The sequence below is a fragment of the Podarcis raffonei genome, chromosome 11, assembly GCF_027172205.1.
Source record: "Podarcis raffonei isolate rPodRaf1 chromosome 11, rPodRaf1.pri, whole genome shotgun sequence".
Lineage (NCBI taxonomy): Eukaryota > Metazoa > Chordata > Lepidosauria > Squamata > Lacertidae > Podarcis > Podarcis raffonei.
Window position 1 is genome coordinate 15,307,523 of NC_070612.1, and position 18,038 is coordinate 15,325,560.

The 18,038-nt window shown below is 42.2% G+C and overlaps 1 protein-coding gene across 4 annotated transcripts in view; it reads left to right on the forward strand.

Moving 5' to 3' along the window:
- The window catches only part of MALT1 (MALT1 paracaspase), a 40,770-nt gene that overhangs the window by 9,715 nt on the left and 13,017 nt on the right, over positions 1 to 18,038 (forward strand). For 3 of the 4 annotated variants that reach the window (XM_053408810.1, XM_053408807.1, XM_053408809.1), the window contains exons 5-10: positions 4,835 to 5,013; positions 7,109 to 7,205; positions 10,010 to 10,042; positions 10,429 to 10,455; positions 11,474 to 11,506; positions 15,512 to 15,715. In XM_053408810.1, coding sequence (XP_053264785.1) covers positions 4,835 to 5,013; positions 7,109 to 7,205; positions 10,010 to 10,042; positions 10,429 to 10,455; positions 11,474 to 11,506; positions 15,512 to 15,715 — 573 coding nt within the window. The remainder of the gene's footprint in view (positions 1 to 4,834; positions 5,014 to 7,108; positions 7,206 to 10,009; positions 10,043 to 10,428; positions 10,456 to 11,473; positions 11,507 to 15,511; positions 15,716 to 18,038) is intronic. The other variant, XM_053408808.1, reaches the window with a different exon arrangement.

Genomic DNA, 18,038 nt, shown 5'->3' on the forward strand with positions numbered 1-18,038 from the left:
TGGTTTATTGTGGAGAGGGGTACTTTTTACTATGGCTGCCACTCAGTTAAGGACTGGGTGAGTATTCTTGCACTCAATAAAAAGAGGACATTTAAAGCAGCTATAGTGGAGTAGATAGAGTTGTTACAGTCAGCATTCAGTAGATGAATTTGACAATTGCAGTAGCAGAGAGAAATAATTGCATTTCCCCTCAACAAAACATAGCCCACTGAGTGCAGGGGAAATGTGATACCTTGCAACAGAAGTACAAACTCGAGGGAGGATGTCTAGACTTTGCACGCTGTATTATTTGTTATTCTCATATGCTACCTTTTCTTTACGAAGCTCAAGATGATGGTGTATTTCCTTCACAGCCTATGAGATAAGATGGAGAGAGGGGGAGGGAGGGAGGGAGAGAGAGAGAGTTGCCTCAGACTACATAGTGAATTCTATAGCCAAGTGGGGATTTGAGGCGGAATTTTCCATTTCCAAATGTTACAGACCTAGACACTGTGGGTGGTATCCAGCTAAGTTTTAATCAAATTAGACCCACTGAGATTAATGGACATAGCTTAGTCATGTTCATTAATTTTAGTGGGTCTACTCTGAGTAAAGCATAGCTGTACCACAAGGAAAACTAAGAGTATATTTATTGCTCCAAAAACTTTCCGGAGAGGTCCTGAGAATCATGTTCTGTGAACTTGTTTCGGTTTCACTAAAATTGCTTGAATCATCCACAGCCGTAATGAGCATTTTCTTCTGCAAGGTTCCCTTTTTCCACAGACACCAGACTACACTTCTGGTTTCATAAGGTTAAGTTACTTCCCAGTTCATAGTACACTACCCTGGAAAAGTTATGATTAATTATGCCAAACTGTTCCGTAATTCGTGAAATTTTGATGGCGTTCCCGGCATCCAAAGGTCAATGAGCCACCTTGAAACTGCACAGAGAAGAATCTATTATAAAGCAGTACATAATTGTAATTTTTGCAGAAAACTGCAGTAGTATTTTGTGTGTAACATTATACCAGGGAAGTATGCATATGAGGAACACAGTAATAACTACAATGCAATTCCAAGGGAGCAGGCCATGACCCTGGAATGAGCCATCCTACCCCAGCTGTTTATATTATTGTCATCACTCTCCTAGCACTATGGTTTGTGCTCTTCAGTCTTTTCTGACTACCTGATTTTAAAAGAGGATTTCGTATTATTGTCAAACTGTTTATTATTGTCAAACTGTTCTGACGTTACACTGATTTTTGCATTTATGCATGTTCAAATGAACTACAGTTAAGAAAAAATGGGAGTGCTATAAGACTCCCCCAGGAGGAGAGTTCAGATGCTATACGTTTCTCTCTTTGATTGAAAAAAATTAAATTTACAATCTTTATAGACCATTTCTATTAACATTAGATGTCCTTCTGATAATTTAAATAGCTACATTTCCAGGGGCTCATTTGAATTGAAAAGAATGTCTCGATGTCATATGGCATTTAATTTATTCGGCTTTCTTAATTTTTATTATTATTAATTGAATTTATAGCTGAAGGAGCCCATAGAGACCAAAAGATTTGCAGTCAAAACATTTCCGTTACTAATAATAATAATAATAATAATAATAATAATAATAATAATTTATTATTTATACCCCGCCCATCTGGCTGGGCCTCCCCAGCCACTCTGGGCGGCTTCCATAGAAACCAAAAATACAGTAAAATATCACACGTTAAAAACTTCCCTGAACAGGGCTGCCTTAAGATGTCTTCTGAATGTCAGGTAGTTGTTTATCGCTTTGACATCTGCTGGAAGGGCGTTCCACAGGGCGGGCGCCACTACCGAGAAGGCCCTCTGCCTGGTTCCCTGTAGCTTTGCTTCTCGCAATGAGGGAACCGCCAGAAGGCCCTCGGCGCTGGACCTCAGCGTCCGGGCAGAATGATGGGGGTGGAGACGCTCCTTCAGGTATACTGGACCGAGGCCGTTTAGGGCTTTAAAGGTCAGCACCAACACTTTGAATTGTGCTCAGAAACGTACTGGGAGCCAATGTAGGTCTTTCAAGACCGGTGTTATATGGTCTCGGCGGCCGCCCCCAGTCACCAGTCTAGCTGCCGCATACTGGATTAGTTGTAGTTTCCAAGTCACCTTCAAAGGTAGCCCCACGTAGAGTGCATTGCAGTAGTCCAAGCGGGAGATAACCAGAGCATGCACCACTCTGGCGAGACAGTCTGCAGGCAGATAGGGTCTCAGCCTACGTACCAGATGGAGCTGGTAAACAGCTGCCCTGGACACAGATTTGACCTGTGCCTCCATGGATAGCTGTGAGTCCAAAATGACTCCCAGGCTGCGCACCTGGTCCTTCAGGGGCACAGTTACCCCATTCAGGACCAGGGAATCCTCCACATCTGCCCGCCTCCTGTCCCCCAAAAACAGTACCTCTGTCTTGTCAGGATTCAACCTCAATCTGTTAGCCGTCATCCATCCTCCAACCACCTCCAGACACTCACACAGGACCTTCACCGCCCTCACTGGTTCTGATTTAAAAGAGAGGTAGAGCTGGGTATCATCCGCATACTGATGAACACCCAGCCCAAACCTCCTGATGATCTCTCCCAGCGGCTGCATGTAAATGTTGAAAAGCATGGGGGAGAGGACAGAACCCTGAGGCACCCCACAAGTGAGAGCCCAGGGGTCTGAACACTCATCCCCCCCCCACCACTTTCTGAACACGGCCCAGGAGGAAGGAGCGGAACCACTTAGGAGGTCAGAGCATGGCTCTTCTTCAATCCTCCATTTAATTCTTTCTCCTGCCCCTATTCTGTGTTCAACATTTGTGTCAAGGCATGATTAGCTGTTAAGCGGGGCTTGTTAAGCTGCGTATGCCACACTGATTAATTGGTAACAGTAGAAGATTGGGAAAGAAGCATGTGTGCATACGGTTAAAAACACCTAAGAGATACGGAAATATTGTTCACGTTATTTGTGAAAATCGGTTTAGTTGTGTGATGGATGAACTGACGTGGTAGTAGTGAATAAGAGAATGATCAACAGGAATGCCTCTGGGAAAGAACAAATAATTCCTTGGCTGGAACCCAGTTACCTGGCTTTTGGGCACATCTTGGGGAATTTTCTGTTTTGAATATTTCCTGTTTTGAAATTATTTGTATCGTGTATATAACGGCTTCAAGAGATGTCTCTAAATATATCTCATGAAGCCATTACACGCACAAAGCACCTAGTAAATTATTTTGGTGTCTTCTATGAAAGCAGCCTTGTATACGTGCAGAGCACATAAATTGTTGGACCCCCCTTGAACACAGTCTGCCTGCTCTTCGTGTCCTATAAAATGAGAGCATCTGGAGCTGTAGGAAGACCAGAGAGTTTCAATGCATGCAGTACATGATGATGTTGAACCTTTAATCCATAGCCCTTAACAGGTTAGGTGGCAACTGCAGCATGTGTCTGGGTTGTCTAAACCTTTTAATCCATGCATGCTGACACATGATTGATTGACCACAACAACTGAGTTAAAAACTTCTGACAGACCTTTCTCTGCTTTAATGGTACAATGTATGCACTCTGTAGTGCCACACATTCAGTGCGCACATAACATCTTGCTAGCTTATGTTTGTGCATTAGAAATATTTGGCCACAGAACCTTAGTTTTCACTTCGTTTTGTTTTAAATACACTTAGGAACATGCATTAATTAATTCCAGGTTGTTGTTGTTGTTATTCAGTTATTGCATTTATAGCCCACCTTTTTCTCAAGGTGGAGCTCAAGGTGGGCTTACATGGTTCTCCTCCCAATCAAGCACTTCTGATACCACTCCCATTCCTGGGTCTGAAGTGCAACTCCTTCAATGTACTCCTCTAGAAATACGCAAGCGACCTGTGAAGAAACAGGAAGACTGATGCTATTCCCTTACTGTCAGTGGCATTGAGCTGTGTAGAATGAGTCTCTCTCTGTGTTACGCAGATTATATTTGGCAATGCTTTAGCGTTAACAGGAAATAAAATGCAGGAACTCAATGTGAGTTTCTCAGAACGCCTTGGAGAAAGAGGAGGACGTCACTAACTTGAAATAACTTGCTGTGCAGGGTTCTGATCTTTACTTTTTAAAAAAACTTTTCAATTAGCTTATCTATTAAGGCAAGATATTCAATAGTTAATGCAGTTTGAAACCTAGGCTGTGGCTTTTGCTCTGTAGGGTAGCAAGAGGACCCTTCCCCTGTCAGCTGATTTCCTATGTGAGCCTCCTCCCCGCTCCCCCTGAACCCACCCTCACAATCTCTCTTCCACACTTGCTGTGGCAAATGGTTGTTGTCGGCATCCATCTGTCTCGAGAGACAATGGAGTGTGTCTCCAGGGGTGAAGTCAAGCCACTGTGTTAGCAGCAGCAAAGTGACCTCCTCAGGGTGCAAACCTGGGCAGTGTGCATTTATATCCTACCCTTCCTCCGAGGGTGGCAAATGCACAAAAAAAGTTATAACTGTGCTATTAAAAAACAAAATATATTTTAAACAGTTAAAAGCATCTTTTAAAATGTGCTTTAGAAAAGCAACTAGGAAGGGGTAAGTGGCTGTGCAAGGTGGTGAGCAGGGAAGCAATGAAACACTCCTCTTGCTTCTTCTCCTTCACAAATTTTGCAGCTCCCCTTTCTTGGGTCTGCTGCTAAAAAGAGGTAGCACATGTTCAAAATCTGTTTACTATCAAATCGTGAACGTTGTTGTATTTTTAAATTGCTTTTATATCAGCAAGAGGTTTTTTTATTATAGAAAGCTGTATATTTTTACCATCTGTTTTTACCATCAGCTGCTAAAGAATCTCAAATTCCCTTTCTTAATCTTGCATTTAAGGAAACTGTCTGGATTTACCTGAAAAGAAAATACATATTTACATCCATCCACAGTGCCAAAACCTGCTAGTGGGGGAAACATTGAGTCTTCAGTGCGGAGCTATAGGAATCCCTATGCCACAATATCAGTGGTACAGAAATGGATCTCCACTGCCTAATGGTGATAAAAAGGTCTATACGGTGAGTCTTAACTCTTTTGCCTTTGTTTGTTTGTTAGAGTTATTGCCATAAGTAATATTTCCAGCATGGCAGGCAGGAGTTACACAGCAAATACTGTAGCTGTATACGCAATACTATTACCATAAAACTAAAAACATTAAAATCAGGGAAAAAATCCAATAGCAGCTATCCACATCGCAGGACCTGATAAATTCAGGTATTTCCAAATGCTTGCAGAAAAAGATGAGTATTTGGTCTATGGCAGGCAGGTCCAACTCTCTAGAGGCTGCGATCTACTCACAGTATAATAAAACTGGCAGTGAGCTACTCATAGTATATAAAACTGGCAGTGAGTTACTCATTGTCATTGCCAAGAGTTGTTGAGCTTTGGGAGGGGGGGATTGCCCTGAATCGCTCATACAACAATATGTCATCCTCCCTACTTCAAACATTCTGCCACTGCGGAATGGGAAAAAACTTTCAAAACGGTGACGCTGGCAATGGGACATAGCGCCAGGGGTGGGGCGCGGAGCAATTGATCAGGAGCACACAGGCGATCACTTTTTTTAATACCGAGATCGATATGGAGCACCTGTCGAACACGGTCAACCAGTTGAACATGTCTGGTCTATGGCAACCAATGAGGGAAGCTGAATCTCCTGGAGGCGGGCATTCCGTAGCTGGGATGCCACAACCGAGAAGGCCCTGTGAAACCAGCAGGGTCCCCTTTGCAGACCTTAATTGCCAAGATGGCATTGAACCTAGTAGCACACCGTCAGCCAGTGCAGTTTGCACAGAATGAGTTTTATGTGATTCTGGTAAGACAAATCACTTAATACACTAGCAGCTGCATCCTGCACCAGCTGCAACCGCCAGACCATTTTCAAAGGCAGCCCCGTGTGGAACATTTTACTAAATTGACAATGAACCACGTGGTAGGTGCTTGTCTCCCAGCCATTTTGAGGACATTGGATGCAAGTGAGGGAATATTTTGGGTGATGGCTGCTTGTTTGTGGAGCTCGCTTTCCTGAGAGGTCCTTCAGCTGCTTTCTGGTTGCCTTTTAGCTGGGACCAGCATGTTTTTATGTCGGTCTGCTTTTATTATGAGATATATTTTATTGTTGTTAGGATTGCTTTTAATGGCTGTAAGCGAGGGTTTATGTGGGATGGCTGGTTCGGAATATAATAGTTTTACTACTCTTTCCATTTTAATATTTTTAATTGTACATTTTAATGCTTTGTTTTTAAAATGTCTTTTCCATTTTTTCTGTACTCTGCTTTATAAAAAAATACATCTGGAAAGGTGGCCTGGAAAATAAATAATAAATAAATCAGTGTTATCCAATTTAAATTAAAAGCCGCCTGGAAATAAATACTTTTTAAAGCATGATCTTGAAATTCTATGTATAAATGAAGATGTTCTTTAACTTCCTAGTGCTCTTGTCATTAGCATGCTGATAATATCTGCTTGAATCTCTTTGGAGTACTGAACTCTGAAGCGAGTTTAATTGCATGTATCTTATTTCCTAAGGTATTAACTGGGTGGGTAGAGGCAGCACACAAGGTCTTTAATAGTTCATCGTTACTTCAAATTTCATGTAGAGCTAGATGCAATCCTCCAACGCAGTGACCTATGCAAATATATCATTAGTTTCATGTAATGTTGGTAACAGATTTGTTCTTGGACACTAAAGTCTTATTTTAGAAAACTCTTCTCTCCCTCTTAAAATTCATATAAGATGTAGATTTCCCCCACCCCTTTGCACCCCTGTAGTAGACTTAAGACAGCCCACTTATTAGGATAGGTCATGAAAGGAGGATTCAAAATCTGCAGATCTGAATCACCTCCCCACAAGATAGCAAAACTTGTTGGTTTGTTTATTTTAAAAAAAAACTTGCAAAAAATAACATAGAACATGTGCCAGTTGTCTGTGTTAAGGGATAAAACAAAGGTTTGCCACCTCAGTGCTTAGATTTCAGAGCAGACGATTTGGGACGTCTAAGCACAGTCTTCTAGAGTTTTTGGGTATACAATTTTTTTGTTAAGTCTTGATCTTAGTACTGATGAAATTATTGAGAATGCAGTTTAAGTATATCCTACCAGATATCCTTCTAGGTCTCCTGCATAGACACCGAACACCAAGGTACATATTGGTGCCGTGTATACAACAACCAAGACAATCAAGAAAGCAGGAAGATAAAAGTCGTTGTAGGTAAGAAACTTCTTTATTGGGTGTAATAAACAGAATCTGGCGTTGAGTGCTCATTAGTGAGCACTGCTCAGTGACAAACTTTGCTACCTCCGTTGCATCCATACTTTGCTGTCCAGCTTTTCCTGGTAGAATGGGGTCTTTTACATTCTGGCCTGAAAAAATATGGTAGAACCAACGTTGGCTCACCTCTGCTTGTTTGCAAAGCATTTTGAGGATAAAATCGCTTTCATCTCCTGGGGCCTTGACTCCACTGTTTCATATATTTCTTTATTTATAAAAAAAATACATACTGCTATTGATTTTTTAAAAATCACAGTGCTTTACAACATAAGAATGACCTCCTGGATAAGGCCAATGACCCAACTAGTCCAGCATCCTATTCTCACAGTTGTCAGCTGGTAACAACAATTGTATGTAAAACCATACAATAAAAGCTACATATAAAGTTAAAAGAAATCGGCTAGCTATTGTTGGCAGGCGTTCTCTTAATGCCTGCATAAGCCTAGCAGAATATTAAAGTTTTCTGCAGGTGTTTAGAAGTTCAATGGAATCTGCTGGAACTCAACTGATAGAGTATTCCACAGTCCTGGGCCATTCTTCTTGTCAGATGAGCCTCACCAACTCAGGGAACAACCGATGATGATCTCAGTGATCGAGCTGGAATGTAAAGGTTCAGGTACCCTGGATGTAAGCTGTTCAGGGCTTTGTAAATTATCACAAGGACCTTGAATCTGATTTGGTAATAGATGGGCAGCCAGTGCAGATGCTTTAACAATGGTGTCACATGTTGCTCTGTTGTGTTGGATGAGTTTCAGTTAGTAAGACCACTCCTTAAGAAATTCGCCATAGATTCAGAAAATCTAAGTCTAGTTTCCAGGCTCAGTTCAAAGTGCTGGCTTTGGCCTATAAAGCCCAATACCCCAAGGACCGCTCTCCCCACAGGAACTGAACCAGACCCTGTAATCATTATCTGATGCCCTTCTTCATGTGTCCCCTCTGCATGAGACCTGGAGGATGGCAACATGAGAATGGGCCTTTCATTGGCTCCCTACTTGTGGAATGCTCTCCCTGGGCACACCTGGCACCATCTTTAATTTTAGATGCCAAGCAAAATCTTTCTTTAATCTGGGCTTTTGGCCCTTGATTTGAAGGGTTTCAGGTATTTGCAGCTTCTTTTAATGGGGCAGGACCTGTAACACATGGGCTTTATCTGCATAGTTTTATTTTTAGGTTTTATTGCTTTTGGGGGGGTTATACTTTGCTTTAGTGCTCGTATTGTGTTTGTAAATCGCTTTGGGTCACTTTTTTGAGGAAAGCAGCTAATAATAATACAGTTCAGTACATAAACATCAAGAACTACTAATGAGAAGTTGGATCACATATGATTCGCATAACACTTTTTTTCTGGGACATGCTGTGATACGCTGTGTACATCTCAAAACTTGACCCAAAGAAAATTAACATATGAAACCTTTCAGGCTCAACCTCTTGATGCTGAACACCACCATAGTAGCCACTCTTGCAATTATAATAAAGATTTTTGGTATGATCCTCTTTCACTTACACAAGTTTATGACCTTGTCGGAATTGCTTAACCTCTGTGTTCCTCCAAGCTTACTCATTTCTGAAATAGACTTGCCAGCAGCATCATGTGCATATGAGAAACTTGACGCTTCAGATTAGCAGATAGGATCTCTACATCACTTATCAAGTTTCTAAGTCTGCTACCCATTACTGTATAACAAAAGTTAATTTGAGTTCCTAAGACTTGTTCACATTCACGAAAAGTGTGTATGTGATTGGTGCCATAATCCCTTCATGCTGTTTTGAGTAGTCAAGTCGGGACAGCCTAAAAAACTAATGTTGTGCAGTTCGCTGAATTAAAACAATTTCCCTCATTTTTGCTTTCATTTAATGTTAACCACAAAAGGAGGCTTATAATTCAGTGTATTATGTGTCTGTATATACTGTGCAGGCACAATCAACATAGGATTTGACTTAGGAGGTGACATTAAGTGGTTATGGACAAGAACTTTAGTTCAAGATTGATCATATGGATGCAAGTTTTTTATACGTCGTATGTTGTAACTTGCTGTCTGGCTGTGCCATAGAGAATGTCAATAGGTAGACCAATGATGCATCTGCTACAGAATGGAGGTTGGGTTTTTTCTCCTCTGCAACGTGTGTCTTGGCTGTCTTACTTACTTACTTGTGAGAAGGTGATATATAAATATTTTTTAAAATAAATACAGTGGTACCTTGGTTTACGAATTTAATCCATTCCGGAAGTCCGTTCTTAAACCAAAACCGTTCTTAAACCGAGGTGCGCTTTCCCTAATGAGGCCTCCCGCCGCCGGTGCCCTGCCACCATTCAGTTTCTGTTCTTAGACTGAGGTAAAGCTGCTGGGGCTGACGTGTTGGAATCCAAAAGCATGGGGGGGGGAGCTGTTCCCCAGGTCTGATGTACATGTGCTTGTTCTTTTGATTTCTTTCTATTTGTGGCATGCTGTGATCTCAACAGGATTATCTGTAGGGTACTATTGGATGGCTTGTTTGCCCTTGGACTAGAGGTTTTTGAGCACATTTTGGAAGTGATTAGTTACATGATTCCATGCAGGATTAATTTGGCAGCATGCTTTCTTGTGTATATCAACACAAGGTTCAAAATTATGTATAGTAGCAGCCGAACAGAACGATTGCCTTAACGCTACATTGGATTCTACATTTTCTTTATAAAACATGATTGTCATAAATGCAATCAAGAACTTCATTTCAGTATTCTTCTTTTTTCCTTAAATCTCAAGGTGGAAAATCTATTGCAGTAGAATGCTCTGAAGGTAAACTCAGCCAAATGTTGTAGAGCTTATTGATGAATTCTGCATGCTGGGAATTCAGGAGATTATGGGATCTGTCGCTAATAGAATTGTGCACTGTGTTGGACCATAATGCTATATACAGAGCTGATGTAACATAATCTCATATTTATGCATGAGCTTCTCATTTCTACCTTACAACTTCCACTGCATATTGTTTTCTTTCACTCTGAAGGTGGAGCTGCTTTATCTGTTTATCATGTTAAAGGGATCATCATGAAATGTTATCAGTAAACATTACTTTCCTTCCATCTCTGACTTTGTTAGATGTAGCAAAATCCTGCTCTTGAATCTCTGTTAACATGCTTCTCAAATACATATTTGTTACAGTTTTCTGTTTTCTTTTTCAGAGGACTTAAGTGGCCTTGGAGGGCCTGGTAAGTAAAACATACTTTTTAATTGTGCATAAGTAAAAACATAAAACAATCAAAAGGACTTAAAAGCTAAAGAGCACAAGACCAAACAACCAAATTTAGATTTGAGTTTGTCATTTCAAGACCACCTGTTCACGTGCATGTCAGCCATAGTTTGTTCATTCATAAGCCCTTCTAGAATATAGTTGGGAAAGGTGGTATAAAACTGAATCTGTCTCATTGCTTGAGTTCGCATGCAGTTAATGATGTAGCTTTGAATGGCCTAATGTCAGATAGGTACGATGACACCCATCAGGTGTTTGGTAAATCTGTGGTATCAAATAATGACTCCATTAGGGATTGTGCCAAGCATTTTGTTCCCCAAAAGGTCATGTCAATCCTTCTCTGGCTAAAGGAGCACATGTCTGCTTTTTGCCAAGCACTACTGTAGATTCCAAAATACTCCATCACATTATATATTTGGTGGGTTACGTGCATAGGAATGGAATCATTAGGAATTATATATTGCTTGCATAGAATATTTTCTGTGCCTTGATACTGCAAGCAGTGCAGTAGTAGTAAAACATCCTTTTATATAGCATGGAGACAAGGGTTGGTTATCTCGCATCTTTGTGTAGTTTACATCAACAGAGGCCTACTCTTTCTCTCCCATCTCCCCCAAGCAGAATCCCCCTGTCTGTCACCAGTGCAAATTTATCTCTTGCAACATGGTTGAACATAAGAGGATTGAATGGTGATGTACTGCATGTTTTCAGGATTGTAGCCTGTTTGGTTTTAAATTGTACTAGAAATTAGAATACGTGAAAATTCTGTGAACCACCCTGAGATCTTCAGATGAAGGGGGGTTTACAAATGTAATCAATAGAATTAAAAAAATATACAAACCACATTGTGAATGAGAAAAATGATGCAAACATATTTAAAATGTAAATGACATGTAGGACCCAAGCTGAAGAACATTTTCATTTGCAAAATATGTTGACAACAGAGTGAACCTTTTCATTCATTATTTTTTTAACAGATCTTAAAGAACCGTTGTCTGAAAGGCAATTTGGTGAGTAATTAAATTCTTCTTTAGAAACATGGGTATAATCTAGAGCAGCCTTCCCCAGTCTGGTGCTTGCCAGATGTTTTGGACTATAACTCCCATAATATCTAACTCTGGCCGTGCTGGATGGCTGATCTAGAGAGGACTAAATTGGGGGAGGCTGATCTCTCAGTTTTCAGTACTTTGTACTCCATTTGGGTAACACTTCCACTTTTTTATTTGAAAGAAAAGATTTACTTGGGATAGAAAGTTTTGTGAACCAAAAAAGAAAAAAATTCTGTGTGCTGTAATATTTCTTCTTGAATTCCCCTTTAGTACTGAGTAGGTGGTACAAAAAAACCTCCCAGACCTTCATGTTTAATCAATATCTGTTGTACTCTAACTAAAATCTATTAGCATTGTTTGGTTTTTGTGGTAGTACATGAAGCATTAGGTCCTCTGTGCTTTGGATTGCACACACCCATTTTGCACTCGTATGTGGGAGCTTGCTTAATAGTAAATTCTTCTCCACAGATATTATTAAATGACCAGTTAAAATAGTGTTGCCCCGCTGAGAAATACATGTGGGTCTTTTGTTGGCGCTTTCATAATTCTTTGAAAATTGGGAGAGAGACCTGTAAAATTGTGAGGAGTTTGAAATTGGGCTTAAATACATCAGTGGGTTTTCACGGCTTTGTTTTAATTGTAGAGCTCCTAATGGCTAAATTAAGCAATGTCTCTTCAGTTTCTTTGCAAGCAAGGTTAATTTCTTGCTTCGTTGCCCAACGTGAGATTTGGCTTCCTGTAGAGGGTGTTTGAACCCCTCCTGGGAAAGTTTCAACTGGAATTAGATTGTTTTCTTGGCATAGAACTTTCTCGATAAAAGAGATTAAAGTATAGACCTGTACAACAATAGGTCAGCTCATTCTGTTAGCACAGCAAAATGCAAGCCATTTGCGTGATGACAGCATTTCCATGCTGCATGAGAAAGGTCATTGCGGTGGGGAAGTATATTACGCTTGCTGCTGGACTGCTCCAGTTAAGCTGTACAAATTTATCTCTTGTGATGGAATGAAGTTGCCTAGACTTGCTGCTACTGATTATTAGTACCTCATCAGATTTTCTGGGCATTGGTTCTGCAGGGACCATCCAGCAGCAACATATGATTGACATTTTCAGTATTGGACAAGGCATTTAGGGCTCATCCATGCTTAACTTTTGCCCCATGCTTTCTGGTCACAGGTATGTGCTTTAAAGCTCTGTATTCAAGCTCTCTTTTTTTGGTCCCGGCACTTTCCCCACGGAAACATGCTCTTTAATGCTGCACACAGATCACTCCTTGCTTATTCCACAGTCTAACAGTTTATGCATCACTTCAGGGTGGGAAGGTTATGTACCATATCCAATGAGGTTAATCCGAAGCATGATTGTTGCTGAATCCATAGATTGTCGCAGTAAGGAGCTTGTTTTTGCACAGAAAGCTCTTGGGGCCAAGAAAAGTGTGGACTTGTGCCTAGAAGTGTAGCACAAAAGGATAAGCCTGCCTTTGATCTGAAAGAAAGGTGACCAGAATGCCTGCAGGGCAACTGTGTTCCCTTCCCTCTCCTTTGCCCCCCACCCCTTAAGCTCTGATCAAAGATGATAGCAGCATGGTGGGGAGAGACAGCTGTTGTAATTACATGGTTTAGGGGCAGGGAGAGAGAACATTAGGACACTGTGGGAAAAATGTTCCAACCTACTCTCCTCTAGTTTACGATAGATAACTCCTTCCCCCTTTGTGCACCCTTCACCCAGAGACATATTTACGGGAGGACAAGTGGGGCAAATCTCCAGAGTGGTTAATTTTAAGGGGTGGCGTTTGCAATACTAGCAAGACTCTGAGCTTTCATTTAAGAAAAGAAAGTTCACAAGGCTACATGTTAGCTGCTATCCCCTATCCCCCTGCAACTTCTGTGAAATGAGCTAGCCTAACTTTGACTGCTCTACGCCACTGACAAACAGTGAAGTCAGAGCTGTGAGTTGAAGGCCTTTGTGCAGGAGAGAAAGTGGAGCAGCCACAGTTAAATAGTTTCTCAGCGGCAGTGGGCTCAAATCTCTTCTTCCCAGGGGCAGTAGACTCTACAAGTATACCTCTGCCTCCACCACAAATGGTAGAGTTACATATGACACGAGAGGGGGAGAATACGTAGACCAGTATACCACAATCTAGCGTAGAGATGGAACATAGGTAATACACAGGCTGTGCACAAATCCATTGGTGATTTCCCCCTTCAGCGCATCAGAAAAATGATATATGGGACAGAAATCGCATGTTGAGATTTTCTGTTCCTTTCAGGGGTAGTACTGTAGAAAACTACATCATCTTACTGGTAAAGGTTTATATGGAATAGATGCAGGTTTTGAATTGTATATGACCAAATCAGTGCCCTGGAATCTACTCTACTGAATGTCTGCCAACATAGCTAAGAAAACTGAATTTGAAAACACAAGGGTTTTAGACTTCCTAGGCAAAGTGGAGCTTAGAATTTGGAGTTTGTGTTCTAAGTTTCAGGAAGCAAGGAAAGAACAAATGCATAATGTATTCAAGTAACTTTTACTCAGAATTTAATGACCATAACTAATTAGGTCAATTGATTTTAATAGGCATACTTTGACTAAAAGTTAGTTTTGAATTCTCAAATTGAAGCAATTATTTTTGCTGTCTTCTGCTTATAAGAAGACAGGCAGCCTGCAGATTGTTTCACTAATTTACAGTTTCTCTTGGGATAAGAACAGCTCAAAGATATTTTGCTGTCAGTGTAAATAGACCTGTATTAATGACTCTGTGTTGTACCAACCCATTAAACAAGTGGTCATTGAAACCTTGAGAGTGTGCAGTCATTTGTAACTGTCTCTCTAAAATGGCTTTCATTGTGATAGAGCTTGGCAGATTGTATTTCATCTATAAATGATCTGTTTATTTCTAAAGCTACAAGTATAAACAGTAAATTAAGTCCAAGTTAAAGAGATCAGCTTATGATAGTTCCAGGAAAGCTGTCAAATCTTATTATGATAAATAAAGTATGTGGTTCTTTTAAAAAGCATTTATTTCAAACTGACTAGATAAATATACAGTGTTAAAGGAGCTATCGATACCTAATATTCTCACTTCTGATAACTTGGCAAACCATGGTAGAATATGCTTAACAATGGTATCGTATGCTGTCTCAATTGGTACACCATGGTTTGTGATTTGCCAAACCATGATTTGAAGTGGGTTGTAAACTACAGATTGTGCTACCTATGCTATGGCATAGTGGCTGAATTGACAATTCATTGCTTCACCTCCTGGAGCCATTACACCTAAAGAGGTAAAAGGTAAAGGTACCCCTGCCCGTACGGGCCAGTTGTGACCGACTCTGGGGTTGCGTGCTCATCTCGCTTAAGAGGCTGGGAGCCAGCGCTGTCCGAAGACACTTCCGGGTCACGTGGCCAGCGTGATGAAGCTGCTCTGGCGAGCCAGCACCAGCGCACGGAAATGCCGTTTACCTTCCTGCCGGAGCAGTACCTATTTATCTACTTGCACTTAGGGGTGCTTTCGAACTGCTAGGTGGGCAGGAGCTGGGACTGAACGACGGGAGCTCACCCCGCTGCGGGTATTCGAACCGCCGACCATACGATCGGCAAGCCCTAGGCACTGAGGTTTTACCCACAGCGCCACCCGCGTCCCTCTAAAGAGTGCTAAGCACATTTAAATCATGGTTTGCCTATACACTTGGAAGTTCAAGCCATGATTTGGGTAATAAACTATGGTTAGCAGAAGCAATGACTATGGTGACTTAGTTTAGACTCCTTGCCCTCCACCACTCTGGAATATCCCATTATAAGACATAACAAACCCTTACACCTTTTCAACATGGGGAGTATTAAACGTGTAAGAGATGATAATAATATTGACTGTGGAGCATCCCGTGGCCCAACTCTGAAAATGCTGTCTCTTGGAATGATTTATACTGTCCTACAAAAATTCTGTCATGTTTTTTGCTTTTGCAGCGGTAGACAAAGTAGCGCTGCTGATGGGAAACATGAGCTATTATAATCATCCTAAGCTCAAGGCTCCATTAGTGGATGTTTATGAGCTGACCAACTTGCTGAGGCAACTGGACTTCAAAGTGGTTTCTTTGCTGGATCTTACTGAACCTGAGATGCGGAATGCGGTAGATGAGTTCTTATTGCTGCTGGACAAAGGAGTATACGGTAAGAACTAGTAGCATGACAGTCTGTCAAATTGATTGTTAGAATGTACCGTATTTTTCGCCCTATAGGACGCACCAGCCCATAGGACGCACCTAGTTTTTTTGGGGGGAAATCAAGTAAAAAATTTTTATTTCCCCCCCAGGTTTGCGCAGCCATCCCCAAGCTAGAAGAGGGAGACGGAGCGCTCCGTCTCCCTCTTCTGCCTTCAGGGACAGCCTCTCTAGCCTCCGTGGGGCAGCGGCTTGCCCCGCTGTCCCCCGAGCTTGTGGGGCTGGCGATGAGGAGAAGCAAGCTTGCTTCTCCCCACCGCCCGCCTCCAAACCAGGTCGGGGAATAGCGGGGTGGCGGCGCTCCGCCTCACCGCTATCCCCCGAGCTTGTGGGGCTGGTGATGGGGAGAAGCAAGCTTGCTTCTCCCCATCGCCAGCCTCTAAACCAGGTCAGGGAATAGCGGGAAGGCGCGCTGCGCCTCCCCGCTGTCCCCTGAGCTTGCGGGCTGCAGGCTGCTGCCTGCAAGCCTTGCGAGCCCGCGGGACCTCCCGCCGGGCTTGCAAGGCTTGCGGATAGCTTCCTGAAGCCTGGAGAGCGAGAGGGGTCGGTGCACACTGACCCCTCTCGCTTTCCAGGCTTCAGCGAAAGCCTGCATTCGCCCCATAGGACGCACACACATTTCCCCTTCATTTTTGGAGGGGGAAAAGTGCGTCCTATAGGGTGAAAAATACGGTACTTTTTAAATATTTCCATTTCCAAATTACCTTGTCCTATGCTCTTAGTAGACCGAGGCCCCTCGTATATTATGTAACCATTATATAATTTTTGTTGCCTGAAAAACTGGAACATTCAACATCTATTAATTTGAGATGCGCTCCAAGATAGACAGACAGATATGTTATGTTAAGCTAGAACATTATTGAGACCAAACATAAGAAGCTGCCATAAACTGTCTTAATAACACCAAATATTTATTTTTCATGAAAAATTTTTATTGCGGGGCCAGGCAGTGGTTTAAATTGGATGAAGTTACTGCAACAAGGGGAAATTACTGAATATTTTCTTACTTACTTACTTAATTTCTATCCTGCCCTTCTTCCCAAAGCAGCCCATATTGAGAATTTCTTATTGATCAGATGGCTTATGCTTGTCTCATTTTGTGCTGGCTGGACTGACATTCAGAATGCCTTCCACGCTTTATAGGCCTGAGCCAAAGGGTCACAATGACAGGAAGATTTATTGGAGCAGCAAAAGTGTCCGCAGACTTTCTGACGGCAGCATACTTTCCCATTCCCTTTTTTTAGTGCTAGCTTGTCGGGCACCTTTGGGTCAGTTTCAGCTATAGATTTACTGCTGGGCACTGATGACGTCTCGAATCACAAACTACACCAAAATATGTTGACTTCAACTTTCCCTTTTATTGATGTCTTTTTCCATTGTAGCAAAATATTTTAAGAATTCCAGAAGATAGCACAGCACAATCTGAACACTCTTTCCACATCTAAAATTCTACACACCCATCTAAACCACGTAAACTAGGGCTGAGCGATAACTGGTTTTCAATATTGTGATATATCACCAGCTGAACATCACAGTATATTGATATATCATGATAATTGAAATAAGGAAGGAACTACTACACAGAGGCGAACAGAACAATGTCCTGGCAACTGCTACTACTTAAGGATCTAAAATGGATAAATGAGCCAAAATGAATCCAAATGAGACTTGCTTTTTGGATCTGGCTACCAAATGGTGGTAGTCAGGACAATCTAAAGTACGGTGATGAGTCACAGTGAATACAAATAATCTGGGACTGCCAGCAGGCCTACTAGGCAGCAATGGCAGCGGCAGAATCAATGATGGCGGGGGAGGGGGTAGAAGCAGCGGCAGCCTGGCATCAGTGGCACAATAATCAGCAGCCTGCGAGGCCTTGCCATGGCAGTTGTTGGCAGCAGAAGCAGCGGCAGCAGCCTGCAAGGCCTTGTCATGGCAGTGGCAGTAGTGGTGGCCTTGCGGTGGCGGCAGGAGACAGTGGCAGAAGCAGAAGTGGCCTTGCTGAGGCAGGCTGCCACAGCTTTTGCCATCACCTCCCACTACCGCCAGGAGGACTTGCAGGCTGCCACCACTTCTTGCCACCATAGCGAGGCCTCGCAAGCCCCACTGCTTGTGTCGCCATGAGGCCTCGCAGGCTGCCACTGCTATTGCCGCCACCTGCCATCACCACAAGGCCTCACAGGCTGCAGCCGCTACTGCCGCCATCTTGACAGCATGCAGGTTTTTTTCTCTTTTTGTTCACAAAACTTTCTATCCCAAGTACATCTTTTCTTTCA